We start from the raw sequence: 14,094 nt of genomic DNA on the forward strand, positions 1-14,094 counted from the left end.
ACACACACACACACTGCAGGGATCGTGCAGAGTCTGTTTTTCTAAACGTTCAGATGTGACTTTTCTGGCTGCTGTTTGTTGCATTGTCTCCTGCGGTGAACCAAACTGTTCTGGTACGAGCTGCGGGCCAAACCACAGCACAAATAATTATTTGCATACACAGTTTCTGACCCGGGACTTTTTACTCCGTGAATCCAAACCTGCCGCAGCACCAGCCCATAATAAACGGTTTCTCCCTCACCTGCCTGCGCCGAAGCTTCCTGTGTTGATGATATGTATGTGGCCCGGCCCGGTGGGGTGGAGATGACAATGTAGGTGTGGAGGAAGTCAATGCAGGTGTTTCTGTGTGTGTTTCTGTGTGTGTGTGTGTGTGTGTGTGTGTGTGTGTGTGTGTGTGTGTCTGTGTGTGAGCTCTGTCCCAGGTGGGTGCTGACAGACCGGCAGGTAAACAGGCAGGTTGGTCTCTGATCTCACCTGTTGGAGCAGACACTGCAGCGCCTGCAGGGCTTCTGCAGCGGAAACATGCTCTGCTCTTCTTCTTCTCTTCTCTTCTCTTCTCTTCTCTTCTCTTCTCTTCTTCTTCTCTTCTCTTACCTACTTTACTCTTCTCTCTCCCAGGTGCACTCAGGTAAACACCCAGGAAACAAGCGTGTGGAGGGGGAAGGAGTGGAGGGCGTGAAGGGAGGAAGAACGCCTCGGGGTAACAGCAGCACAGGTGGGCTGGGGGCGGGGGGTGACGACAGTGTGTGTGTGTGTGTGTGTGTGTGTGTGTGTGTGTGTGTGTGTGTGTGTGTGTGTGTGCTTCATAAGTAGGTGCTTTGGAGAGAAAGGAATGTGACACATCCAGATTATAACAGACCACCCCTATAAACTAGAAGGAAGTCAGTTTAACCTGTGAGTTAAACACACACACACACACACACACACACACACACACACACACACACACACACAGCACACACACACACACATACATCAGCCACAATCTCTAATATGAACTGACTATCTGACTGGTCCGTATCTCATGTTACATCGTCCGGAGGAAGCCAGTAAATTATTTCCTGGTGCTTATGTAATGTTTTCTTTCAGTTTGAGGTCAAGCTGCTTTATTTGGCCTCCTCTGCCCCACCAGTGTTTTATAGAGAGCAATCTGTTCAGACACAGGAAGGGGGAGAACCTCAGGAAGTAGAAGTGTTGATGTAAAACGACTAAAGCCCGTAAATGTTCTTGTACAGAATGATTAATTGTTTAAGTGGCTGCAGAGACGTTAAAACCTGATTAAAAAGCGTTTCCAGTGTTCTCCAGGTGATTCTCTGCAGGTCTGTCAGTGTGTGTTGTTGCTTATAAACTCACAAAAGTAACGACACAACAGCCAGATATATTTAACAATATATATTTCCATTGTCAATGTACATTCCGTTTCGACATAAGCTTTCTTCACAAACAAAAAAAAGTTGGCATCTAAATAAATACTATATAAAATAGAACTTCAAAATAAATATATCTATAAAGGGAACCTTTTATATGAGAGATTTTTTTCTTTTTGTTATATCTAAACAAAAACAAAAGCACAGATCTCGTTCTTGAATCCCCAACATTGACATTGCAAAGGCATAAAGGAATGGAGTAGCATCACCCAGCTGCAGGAGACTTTCCCTCTGGTTTGGGTTGAAAATAAAATAAAATAAAATAAAATAAAATAAAATAAATCTGGGGTGTGGGTGTGTAAAAGTCACAGCATTGTAGCAAAGGGACAAAAAAAAAAAAAATCTAAGAATAAAAAGGTGTAATTGTTGACTTGTCGTTGTTGGCGGACAGGCTAGCGAGCACATGTAAAAGTATAAAGCTAACGTGAAGTGACCAACACTACTCTCGCAGTGACAGAGCTGAAGAGCGAAAGAAAAGAAAGGCAGCGACTGTTGAGAAAAAGAGGTCCGCTGGTTTAAGAAAGATGGCACTGAAAGAACACAACTCGAAAGAGGAAAAAAAACAAAGCCGGTGGGGAAAACACAGAGGACGGGAGAGGAAGAGAGACAGACTCGTCTTTCTCTCCCGACTCTGTGGTATGACAAGTTTATGCACAGCAGCTGTGTTTGTCAATCAAGGCCAGGGGTGTTTGCTGGACAGTTTCTCAGGGTAGGAAGGAGGGAAGAAGAGGGACGAGAGGAAGGGGGGGAAACAGAGGGAGAAAGAGGGGAGAGAGAGCTGAGACACTGAGCAGTAACAGCAGGAAATGGGTTGATCCGGATAGGGGTAGATTGTGTTCCCTGTGTGGATTCAATGAGTCCACAGTCCTCAGGACTCGGAGAGGAACCGGGGAATTAGCTTAGCCTCTCGACTGCTAATGAGCCATGGATAGCATAAACAGCAGGAGTTTTTCTCTTTTTATTGCCGGGCACACTTTTCTAAATCAAGTGCTAGTGATAGAAAGACCTGTCATGTTTGTTACCCCTTCCCCAACCTTCCTCTCGCCACCGCCCACTCTCTCCCTCTCTCTCTCTTCTCACGACCTCAACAACATCTTTCCCTCAAAATATATATCTAATATATTCTCTATATATTTTGTACTGAATTGTAGTTATAATGTACCATGCAATCTTTCAAGGACATTTAAAAGTCTCTTCTAAAGAACACAAATGTTGTGAAACTATTTACAGCAAATAACATTTCACCTGCATAGCTCTATTACTAAATATATTGTCAAAACATTTGTGATTTTTGTCGCCCACCTGCAGGTACCGGGCCTTTTGCCCGGTCACACAATCATTCTTCAGTTTTGGCACCTTTCTCTCGGACTGAATTGCTAGGTTTTGAAGATATTGCCTCATACATTCAAGACTAAGGACAGTGTGTTTTCTTTCCTTTTTTTTTTTTTCCTGTGTGATATCAGCTTTGTGCAACACGACAAACACAGGTATGAGTGAAGTTAGGCGCCCTAATGGAAGCTAAGGGGCCGACGTGAAAGAGAGGTGTGTGCTGTGGAGCAACAGCGACCGTCCGCCTCGGTGCCAAACAGAAAAGGCCATCTGTATTAAAGGGCAGCGTGCCTTTAAGAACCAGCTGCCGTCAGCTCTGTTTGGCAGGAGAGCGCAACAACTGTGATCGCTCACGACAGCGAAAAAACAAGCTACTGTACGCTAGCTTCCTTTGGCAAAGTCCTAAGAATGTCATGCAAGCCACAAAAATAGACTTTCAGAATAAAAGACAGACTATCTGACTAACGCAGCTATGCAGCATAATGATTAGAATTTAATGAAGACACTGTGTGTGTGTGTGTGTGTGGGAGTGGGGGAGGCTGCGGTGTAAATGTAGTGCACACAAACGCAATGTGAGATAGCTGAGGTGGTTAATACTGTGCTTTAGTACATCCTTTAAGGGGTTTGCGTCTTCCTAAAAAGGTTGTGCAAGTGGCAGGTTTGATTTCGACAAAGGCCGACTCGATACGGACACAACGACGACTTTGCTTCGCCTTCTCGCCCTCCTCTTCGCTCTCCATCACTTGCTTCCCCCAACAAAAACTAAAAAAACATTATTTTCTGGCCAGTCTGTCTCTCACTTAGCTTACTTGATTTAAATTATTCACTATTGCCTTTTTGCCCCTAAATGTTTCTTTGCCTTCTTGTGCAAAGAGGAAGTAGACCAGGTGGCTTTCAGGCAGTTTAGAAGTCAACATGCTGTAGGCCAAGTTCTAGAGAGGATTACTGTAACAGTCCCTGAGAAGGTTGGGTGTACGTTTTTTTTGTTGTTTTCATTTTTTTTTACACATTTCTCTACGACACATCGACTTCTAGCACGGTGGGTAACCATTAGACTAGAGCATGCAGATCATTACATGCATTACCTTTGAGGTGATTGGTGAACAGCATTCATAATCTTCCAGAGCGTCCGGGCTTCACCCCCTCCCTCCCCCGCCCAAAAAAATAGGAAACACACTGAAAAGTGATTATCTCTCTCTCTCACTTGCCTCTCTTAACTGCTTATCCACCACACGCTGAGATTTATGGGACATTAATATTATCTTTAAGTCTCAAAAGGTTTGTTTTTACAATGTTAGCATGACGGAGCTAGCATCTTTAAGCTAAAAGAGGAGAAATGGCGACACTAAAAGATGGTGATCATCATAATAGTGGAGAGAGTGAGCGGTGACTTCACTCTCACAGTGGCCTGTCATGAAGCCTCAGTGTAGGTAATCACTTGTTCTCCTGTTTGTTCAGACAGACCGACACCAGGCTGTGCTTTCGGGGTCGGGAGGGGTAAAGATATCTTTCTCCATCAAACAACGCTCACGCCATCCGAGGATCCGCAACCAGCTTCTGGTTAGTTACCGTTACAAAATTAGTTGTGAAATACAGAGCAGCAGAGAGGTACAATGACTTTGTGCCTTCAGCCATCTTTGCAAAACAACACAAACACCAGTCCCACAATCTTCTTCTTCTTGTGACACTCTTACAAAAGAAAAAAACCAAACAAACACATCTCAGAGGGGCTGTTAGCTTCTCCTACGAGCCAACTCTCTCAGGTCGGGCCCCCTTTTGATCATCCACCCTATCAAACACAGGTCAAAAAGCCATTTAAGTACCTTTGTTTTACATAAGTCATCTTCCAGCAGATTAATGGGGTAGTTTAAGGGGTTGGTGTTGGATTGTCCATAGAGAGCAAGCAAGTACTGTGTGGTCCTGTCCATGTTTTAGCAAGGCTACTGCCAGCCAGTTTGGTCCAGTATCATGACCCCTGCTGCTGCTTCTCTAGCGTCCCAACTTTTGCTTCTACGCCTCCGGTTTTTAAAGCAGGGGCGCTCACGCCTCCCTGCGAGTTCTTGCAGCGGCAGCCGGGCCTGCTAACATTGTCGTAACACTTCTGTCCCAGTTTGGCCAGGCCTGTAGCTGGCAGATAGCAGACCAGGCAAGGCAGGACAACAGAAAGGGCAGCCATGAAGGACCAACGCGCGCAGCAGTTGGCCTGGGAGCACGAGCAGGGCTTGTCGGCACAGGAGCCCTCGTCATCTTCATCCTCGGTGCAGTGGTAGAAGATCCCTTTGACCAGGCACATGCAGGTGGCTGTATCCACCAGGCTCTGAGCAGAGCACAGGCACTCCTGGTTGCAGACCCAGCAGGAGGGTAGGGTTCGGGGGAGCGTACACTCCGTGCATCGGCACTTCCCACAGTGCTCGCAGAGAAGGAGGTGCTTCTTCTCAGCCGGGGAGGAAGGTATCAGGGCCGACCCCTGCTGGCCTCCAGTGGTGCACACGCCTCCTGCGGGCAACTTTGCAGCCTTGAGGTCCAGCGATTTCGAGGAGGAGCATGAGGAAGCAGAGGAAGAGGAGGTGAGGACTTTCGATTCAGAGGAAGTGAAGCAGCCTGGAGTTCGGGTAGTGATTGTGTTGATGGGGCCCTGGTGGGGGTGCAGGTTTGGGTGGTGGTCCACCGTTGGGGTGGGCGCAGCATGGTCCAACAGCCTCTGATCAGACGAGGTGCTGCTGCTGCTGCTGATCGAGCTGGGCCGCCCGCTGAAGGAAATCCAAGGGTGGGTGGTGGTGTCCTGGTGAGGATGGGGTTCACACCTGCCCTGCTGGTGGTGCTGGTGTTGGTGATTGTGATGATGGTTGTGGTTCGCCCCCAGGAAGGCCTCCTGGTTCTGACCAAGCCAGGTGATTCTTCGGTTGGCTGACTTCTGGCTGGGGGGCTGTTGGGAGACGACTGCAGGACTGTCGATGTAGTCGTTCTCCACATGCGAGGACTTTATCTGGTCGATGGGGTAGATAGTGAGCGGGTGCTGCAGGCGGCCGTAGGGCACTCGACTGTCCAGCAGGGGCTGGGATATGAGGGAGGAGGACACTCCGGGGATGTGGTGGGGAACCCTGGACTCCATGTGTAGGCTGGTGCCTCGCACGTCTTCACTCTAAAGCAGCATTTAGCAATACTGCAAAGACAGAAACAGAAGACAGAGTTACGACCGGCTGCTTATTCAGTTCTCTTGGCTTTTGATCCCCATTTTATTCTTTATTTTAACACACATAGAAAGAAACATTTAAAATAAAAAAGGGTCAAAATAAGACTGAAGAGGAGAAAGACTGAGAGCCAAGTTACATCGTCTTTAACAGAACCAGCTGACTTTATACAGAAGATCCTTCACATGCATCACACACGACACTGAGAGCTGTGAAATGTTATTTTTCACTCCATGCATCGTATTTTATTGCGACTGCTGATGACTAGACACAACTTTATCTCATGACTACTCTGCTAAAACTAGTTTCCCTGCACAATTTCGGCGATAAGTCACAGAATGACTGAGTGAGAACGACGGGGTTCAAACCAACATGTAACTCTGACAAGTAGTTTATTAAATCTTTCAAACCAAAGCGTCTCAGGCTGGATCCCTGCGATAATCTGAATGTAGAGTTTTCCCAACGATCTTGATCTTTCGACTGAATACCAACAGGGTTTCAAACCTCCTCCATTCTAACTTTGACATTAGAACAATGGAAGTTGGGAGCACCAGAGAGCAGGGTTTGCATGCAAAAGACTCAAGGATGCAAAACAAGGCAGAGCAGAGAGAGAGCAGAAGTTTGAAGCCAGAGAGGACAAAATGAACGGAGAGGCAAAGAAAACGAGGCCTTTGTACAGCAGAGATCACACCAAGAGATCTGAAACTGCCCTGTTCTCTCTCTCAGTCTGAGAAATGTGTGTGAATGCGTGTGATTTTATGAATTGCAGGTTTTTGTGAATGAGAGCTGCTGGCTGCCTCTGAATCAACGCGCTCCGGTCACGATGAGGCTGAATGAACTCATCGATGAGCAGCAAGAAAAAACACAACCGAGTGATCAGGAGACAGAAAAGATGATGGAAGACAAATCCACTGACCCATATCTGCACACACACACACACACACACACACACACACAGACGCATTTCTTTCCCTTTATTCTCGCAGCACAGGCTGATTTTCCCTCTCTGTGTTGCTGTATTGATCCCTGATCATTTATCTCCTGTCTCATCTCGACCTGTTTCAGCTGACAGCTCGTGTTTTTCCGCGTTTCCTCGCGCTCGCCCGGTGGAGAAACCTGTTGCGACACTGCTGGCACCGAGACGAGCGCCTGTGATCGTCAAATCTAGACCATTATATGAGCTCCAAGCCGGAACCGTGCGCGTGCCAGTGCGTGCGTGCGGGTCTGTCTGTGTGTGTGTGTGTGTGTGTGTGCGCGCGTCCCTCCCTCTTCAATATGTGAATGGACTGAGTCATAAAAACCGGAGGCGGCCGCTCGGCATACTCAAATAGCATGTTTATATAGGCATTGTGAGCACGAATTCAACACCTTCACTCTCTGTGGAAGACAAAAGTGTGACACTGATAAAGAAAATGGAACACTGTGTGCCACCAGGCAGACGGCAGCGAGGTGGTTTGAAGCAGCGGCGATTTCCAAATGCGTAGTTTGATGCGTAAAGCTAGACGTTATCGCTCCTGGCAACCAGCACGAGCAGATTCAAAGGCAGCTTTTTTGGGGGGGACATTTTTATAGGTAAGATGAGAAAGCGTTCGATAAATAAAAAAAAACTCAAAAACACCTGACACACATCCGACACGGTGCGCCAACCGAGGCGATCGCTGCAGAGCGAGAAGGAGACACGCAGCCCAGATCCAGACATGGGTCGAAACACGGATCCGTTCCGCTGCCGTTTATAGTGACAGTCACTTTAAAATAACCACAGCGACGCGATACGTGTTGAAATCTGCTGTCAAGGATCCGAACAAGTTGCGCTTTTCCAAACACGACAGCTCCCCTCCCTCAGCCGCGCGCTCTGCTTCTGAGATCGGTGGTTAAATATTGACTCGAAGCGCAAACACGAGCCGAGGAGGCAGCTTGTTGCAAAATAAAGAGTTTGCAGGAGCGTTTTCTCGAGAGGAACTGAAGGTGAAGCGTAGGCAGCGGAAAGGGACTGAATGGTCGGTCTGTGCAGCCACACGCTCACATAACACACACACACACACACACACACACACACACACACACACACACACACACACACGCTATTTTAAAGTTAAAACAGCGGAGGTGAGCACTTACTGTGGTTTCAGGATAAAATTCTCATCTCTTCGTTGCGCACGACGTTTGCGCGCAGCTTATAGTCCAGTCCGAGCGAGTGAGCGGCTCCACGCACACACATACACACACACAAAATGTTGAGGTTTAAGGTATAAGTCCAAGTGTTGGGAGTTATATGAGCAATGTCGGCGAGTGCACTATTCTCCACTCGCTGGTGCGTAAAAGGCGACTGCGGTTGTGGACGCAGAGCTTTGGATATGATGTTGCAACCACCGAGGGGGAGGGAAGAGAGTTTTTATGAATGGGAGGGTAGAGGAGAGGAAAGGGGACGGCACTGCGCAGATGCCTCCGCTTTTCTCTCCCCCCCTCCCTCCCTCTTTCTCTCTCGCTCTCTCTCTCTTTTTGTGAATGGGAGGGCAGAGCGACTCGGGAGGGCTGAAATGCGGAGGTTACATTTTTATGAATGGGGAGGACTCCGAATGGCATTGCGCAGGCGCGGTGCCGAGTATTTTTATGAATGGGAAGAAATGGCGAATGAGGCGTGTGTGTGTGTGTGTGAGAGAGAGAGAGAGAGAAGAAGAAGACGAAGAAGAAGAAGAAGAAGAAGAAGAAGAAGAAGGGGGTGAGGAGAGGAGAGGAGGAGGGGGCTTTTTTTTTTTGGTCACAAGGGCAATGTCAGAGCTGATCCACATAAAGACTCGACTCATCGCTGTGGTGCCACTCGCTTTATTCCAGCCTGTTAATTTATTTATCTGAGCAGCTCTGCTTCCTGCTGCACGTTAAAGGAGACGCGCTCGGGCTGCCATTGTGTCACAGAGGAGAGGGAGCGTGAGTGGGCTCAATCTGAACCCTCCATGTGGAAACACACATGAAATGTCCACAGATGAGGTCACGGCTTGTGTTCTAATCCCAGGAATATGACACATGAATAAATGAATTCACCATGAGAGCTTTTTATTTATTTATTTATTTATTTATTTTTCTAATCAGTGCTCGACCAGAATATCAGGCTGCTTCAGATCTCCCGTCTCAGCTCGATGAGGTGAATAATGGCCGCTCCCCGTGTGTTTATTACGAACAAGGACGTGCCCTTCCTTCCTCTGCAACAGTGTGAGGTATGACTACAGCTTCTATGGTAGTGTAAAAAAAAACAGGAGAGGAGGAGAGGTGGTGCTGGTGGAGGAGGTGGTGCTGGTGGAGGAGGAGGAGGAGGAGGAGGAGGTGGTGGAGGGGTGATAACGCCTACTCTGAAACGCAAACCAGCATGAGGGCAGGCAGGATTCACAAAAGGACAGGATGTTGTTGATTTGTACCGAAACCACACGGAGGAAATGAGTGTGAGTTTCCTTTCTCTCTGACATCCCAGTGTGTGTGTGTGTGTGTGTGTGTGTGTGTGTGTGTGTTCCTCCCCCTCCTCCTCCCAGTTTGGGGCTTTTAACCAGTCAAAGGTTAACAGTTGCCCCATTATCCGTTTGCACACAACACTTCCAGACTGCGATCATTGTTCTGGGAATATTACATGTATTTGTGTTTTCACGGATCAGGGATCGATTAACGTCTGTGTCCATGACAACAACACAGTGGAAGTAAATCAGACAGATTATAATTCTTATAAATGAGTTTAAGTCGAGCTGATCACGTGTTCACTGCAACAGTCCTGGTGAAACTTCATACATTGTTAATTTAGCTCATTAAACTTGAATGAATGGTTCTTTAACTGCCAGTATAAAGGTTTATAAATGTATAATGCCCAAATAATTAATCAATATTATTTATTTAGCCTCAGTATTAAAGACTGTCTCAGTCCTCCAATCAGTGAAGACAAACTTCACTCATATTAAAAAAACCTAAAGGAAATAAATATGAATGAAAACAGTGAAGAAACTATGAACTAACTTTAAAACTATAAACTAATACATCAATCAATAAATAAAACACACTGGTTGTTTTTTTAAATGTAATTAAACATGATATTATTAATTCATCATTAATGATGATTATTATATATTTAATGTAACATTTATAAATGGGTATAAATTCATGACCTGTCATGCAGAAAGCTTTTTGTTTTCTTATTTCAGCACGGAAGTAATAAGTTTTATTATTAAGGATATTATGATATTATATATTATATTATAACGTTGAGTTGAGTTAAACTCTTTGTTGACTAACACTTTATAATCACACATCATTAATAAATGGTAAATTATAGAAGATTAAAAAAATAGTGAAATATCACTGTTAACAAACAATGAAATGATTAATAAATGATTTATTAGGCAATTCTTTCTTGTAGAGTTACATCTATTTAACAGTGATGAAATATAACTATGTACAGTTACTCAAGCACTGTACTTATAATCTTTTATCTTTTATTTTTTAATTGTACAATTGTAATTGTTTAATTGTATCTGCTGCATCAGAGTCAACGTCAGTTTTTTAAATTAATTTATTTTATCAGCAGTCAGATAAAAAAACTGAAAAATGCTGAATATCTGTTCTGATAATTAGGTGACACAGAGAACACAGTAACTGCAGACTTTATTACAATTAATATCAGATATTTTAATACTTTTACTCGATTATTCCTCGTATGGGAGACACAATATCTGTACTTTTACTCAGGTCGGACTTTTTGGTACAAAAACAAACAAACAAACAAACAAACAAACATTGGATGGTGATTATAAATGTTTACATCAGTAAACAAATGATTTATAAAACTTTTCAATGTTTGTGAAAGTGTGAAATAACTATTAACCAAAGTTTAATTAAAAATAAATGTACTATCTTTTATTGTAGGTTATTATAAAGCGCCACACTGACTTTATTAAACAGACATTTTATTACACGGCAGCATGTATGAAAACGTGGAACACAAACACAGTAATTTCAGACTTTCATTTATTTTTTATCACTAATATCTGTGAAAACAAGATGCTGACTTGTTAAACAATCTTTTATCTTACGACTTTATATTGTGACCTTCTGTCTGCAGGGATCCATCCAGTAACAACAACCTGATTTTACAGACCTGTGAGTGGAACATGCTAACCCCTCGTTCCTTCCCTCACACACAGAGATGCACAAAGACACATACTGTAGATACTTGCAGATTTCTGTCCGCAGCTGCGTGGCTCGCAGGCATTGGCCTACATAAAGTGCTTGTTGAATTGTAGATTTCTTGTCGGTGTGATCATCCAGGCATACATGCACGGAAGGGAAGGCCTGGATTTCTCTCCAGAGTCTTCCCTCCCAGCCTTCCTTCCTGCCACATCTGCTGGCTACTGCTGTGAGCTCGGGATTCTAACGGACAGCTCCATCTGCTTCCAGAGAAGTTTCACATATTTAATGCTAAAAGGTTTTTTTCCCCCCTCTCCAGTTCCATTGTGCAAACAAAACCTTCATTGTCTATAGTTTTAAGACTCGTGTCTTTATGTCCAGTTGAACCTTTATCCCCAACTCAGAGAAACGACATCTCCGTACGGATCCTCACATTTGATTCAATCTAATTAAAATATCAAAAGCCTTTTGTTCATCACTTAGGTCTATCACTTGATGTACTTCACAGATCTGTTGGTGCTTGTCTGTTTTGTGTTTCCCGGCTGTGCTACAGACAATAACCTGAGACGAGCTGGTAATGGTTCAGTGTGTGTGTGTGTGTGTGTATTTGTGTGTCTGTGTGAGGCGACAGTGCTCCAATGCAAATCACAGATACATCAAAAGCTTCCTGTTGCAGGTAAGCCATCATTTACCCCCCCGACACGTCACAATACACATCTCTCAGCAGCTAACAGTCGTGTCAGGACGTGGTTTCAGCGTTTCTCACCAGGTCACCACGTCTGTGCCGTCACAACTTTCCACACGGACATGAAATAAAACCCTGAAGACAGGAAGTGAGAAGTGATGATGACACAAATCTGATAAAAGGACGTTGAAGCGAGGACGTCGCTTCAATGTTACCGGCTCTTCACCGTGTTCCTCCTGCATGTGGAGCAAAATGTTTGTCAGTCAGATTCACAGACGGATGTTGATGCAAAGACAGATTTAAACTATGAAGGACGCCGGTCATGTTAGAGTATATGCACATATTTGAGTTAGAGAGGAAAATAAACAACCAAATAAGATTAAATGTGTGTGTTGTTGATCAGTGGGCGTAAATGTTTCTAGTTAGCAGGTGAACAGTTTGAAATAGTTGGCTTTTGGATGAATGGTTGGAAAAGGCACGATAGTTAAAACAATAGATTAGCACTTAGCACTCTGAATGTTGTTAACAGTGAGCTATGAGTCGTGGATACAACAGTTCAAAAGGCTAAAAGTGGATAACAGGTTTAAACAGTTATCTAAAAGTAATGGCTGAAATAGTTGAATGGACTACATGGTCAAATGGTTCAAGATTAGCAGCTGACAAGGCTGCGGCTTAAATAGCGAGCAGACTTCATGGTTGAAATGGTTAGCCAAAAGTATTCAAAGGAAAAAAGAGCTAGCAGTCATCAGGAAGCAGCTGAAACAGGCTAGACCAGCTGAAAGTGTTGTTATTGGTTCAAACAGATGGTTAGATGGTTGAATAGTTAGTTTAACAAAAAGAGACGGAAATAACCGGAACACGTAGCGAGCTCAAAGTAAAGGAAAGAGTTGAAGCAGTTGGCTAAAAGTCAGGGATGCTAACGTGTAACTGCAGCTCCTGTCACTCCTCGTGGAGGCAGAACCAAAGAAACCAACACTGACCAGTTTCAGTTCAACATCTTACAGACACGATGGCTGAAAATGTTCGAGCACTCAGACTAATGTGAACGGCTGTCGGAGTTTGAAGCCGTTGCAGGAGAGTAAATCAGCAGTTCTCATGTCTGTGTGAAGTGTTACTGTAAGGTCGGACTTGTCTTTTAAAAACAAGGCTCGGCCGTCGGCCAACAGAAACAAACCAGCACACGTAATGACGTGTGAAACCTCCAGGACCGCTCAGACTGAGCAGGCTGAGAGCTGCATTGTAGAAAACTCTATAGTTTGCCTACAGTGAGAGGCGGATCTGGACCGCGGGACCAGGTAGCTGCAACTCCTCAAATATTGACTTCCTTCCTCCCGGCCCGCCTGGTCAGGAGGTGTGTTTGTGTGCTTTGGAGTCAGCAGAGGTGTGTGGTAAGAGAGGTAGGAAGGGGCTCATGTACGTGTGGTTGTGTGAGTCTGTGTGTCCACATCCATCAAAATAAAGAGTTTGATGACTTTGGCCTGCCGTCGGTGCACCATAATAGGATACATTAGACCTAATTCACTTAGAGCCATTAGAGAGCGCAAAAATGCCTGTAAAGGAACAACAACACGATGAGCTGCAGCGGCTCTGCTGCTCAGGAACTTTACAACAGGTTGTTTTGTAACAAGATCCTGATTAATAAATCACTTTCAGAGAGGTCTGAATGTTCTTAGACATCGGAAACACCTACAGGTCATTATCTGTTATTAAACTACCATGACGTACTTTGAATTGTCTTTAAATTGAAGTTATAGTGAATTCAATGTTTTTCTACTTTTACTCCAAGCCAGGCAGTTCTCCTGTCGGTGCAGTCAACTGACTTTATGCCGTATTAGTTTAAGGCTTTGCACGAGCGTTTGACATTTAGAGAAAGGAAAATTCCTGACCAATAATTTGACATGGTTACGCAGGAGGAAATGGGTTCTGTGGCTCCAGATAGTCACACCCATTGTTAGAGAAGCCCTGGTTCCTTCAGCAGTGGATCTGTCCGGATCAGCAGAGAGCTTGTAGGATGTTGTTGTGCTCTCGTCTGGGCCGTCGTCGCAGGACGTGTGGAACTCACCTTGTCTGGGTTGGTCGTACTCAAGACAACGTCAAGAACATTTAGAAGAAGCTTTCTGCTCAACAGGCAGTAACGCCACGCTGCATCGAGGCAATCGTCTCAGAGAATGTCATATTATTTTTGACAACTGGGAAGAAAACAGTTCTTAATGTAACGATAAAACAACAGTTTCTATAACCTTTGATCTGTGAAGAATCCGGCAGCTTCATTTCACTGGCGACTCTTCTGGATGAGTCAAAG

At 44.9% G+C, this 14,094-nt stretch overlaps 1 protein-coding gene across 3 annotated transcripts; it reads right to left on the minus strand.

Moving 5' to 3' along the window:
• Positions 1-1,377: 1,377 nt before the first annotated feature.
• On the minus strand, positions 1,378-8,342 carry spry4 (sprouty homolog 4 (Drosophila)). Of its 3 annotated transcripts, none has more exons than XM_030438742.1 (2): positions 8,066-8,342; positions 1,378-5,919 (listed from the first exon to the last, which is right to left on the minus strand). In XM_030438742.1, exon 2 carries the CDS (start codon positions 5,866-5,868, stop codon positions 4,723-4,725), a length of 1,146 nt encoding a protein of 381 aa, XP_030294602.1. In that variant the 5' UTR covers positions 5,869-5,919; positions 8,066-8,342; the 3' UTR covers positions 1,378-4,722. The 3 variants fall into 3 exon arrangements, with proteins under 3 accessions (XP_030294602.1, XP_030294603.1, XP_030294605.1); XM_030438743.1 differs by lacking the exon at positions 8,066-8,342 and adding an exon at positions 7,566-7,952; XM_030438745.1 differs by lacking the exon at positions 8,066-8,342 and adding an exon at positions 7,004-7,101.
• Positions 8,343-14,094: the final 5,752 nt, after the last annotated feature.

Source organism: Sparus aurata, chromosome 13, assembly GCF_900880675.1.
Source record: "Sparus aurata chromosome 13, fSpaAur1.1, whole genome shotgun sequence".
Lineage (NCBI taxonomy): Eukaryota > Metazoa > Chordata > Actinopteri > Spariformes > Sparidae > Sparus > Sparus aurata.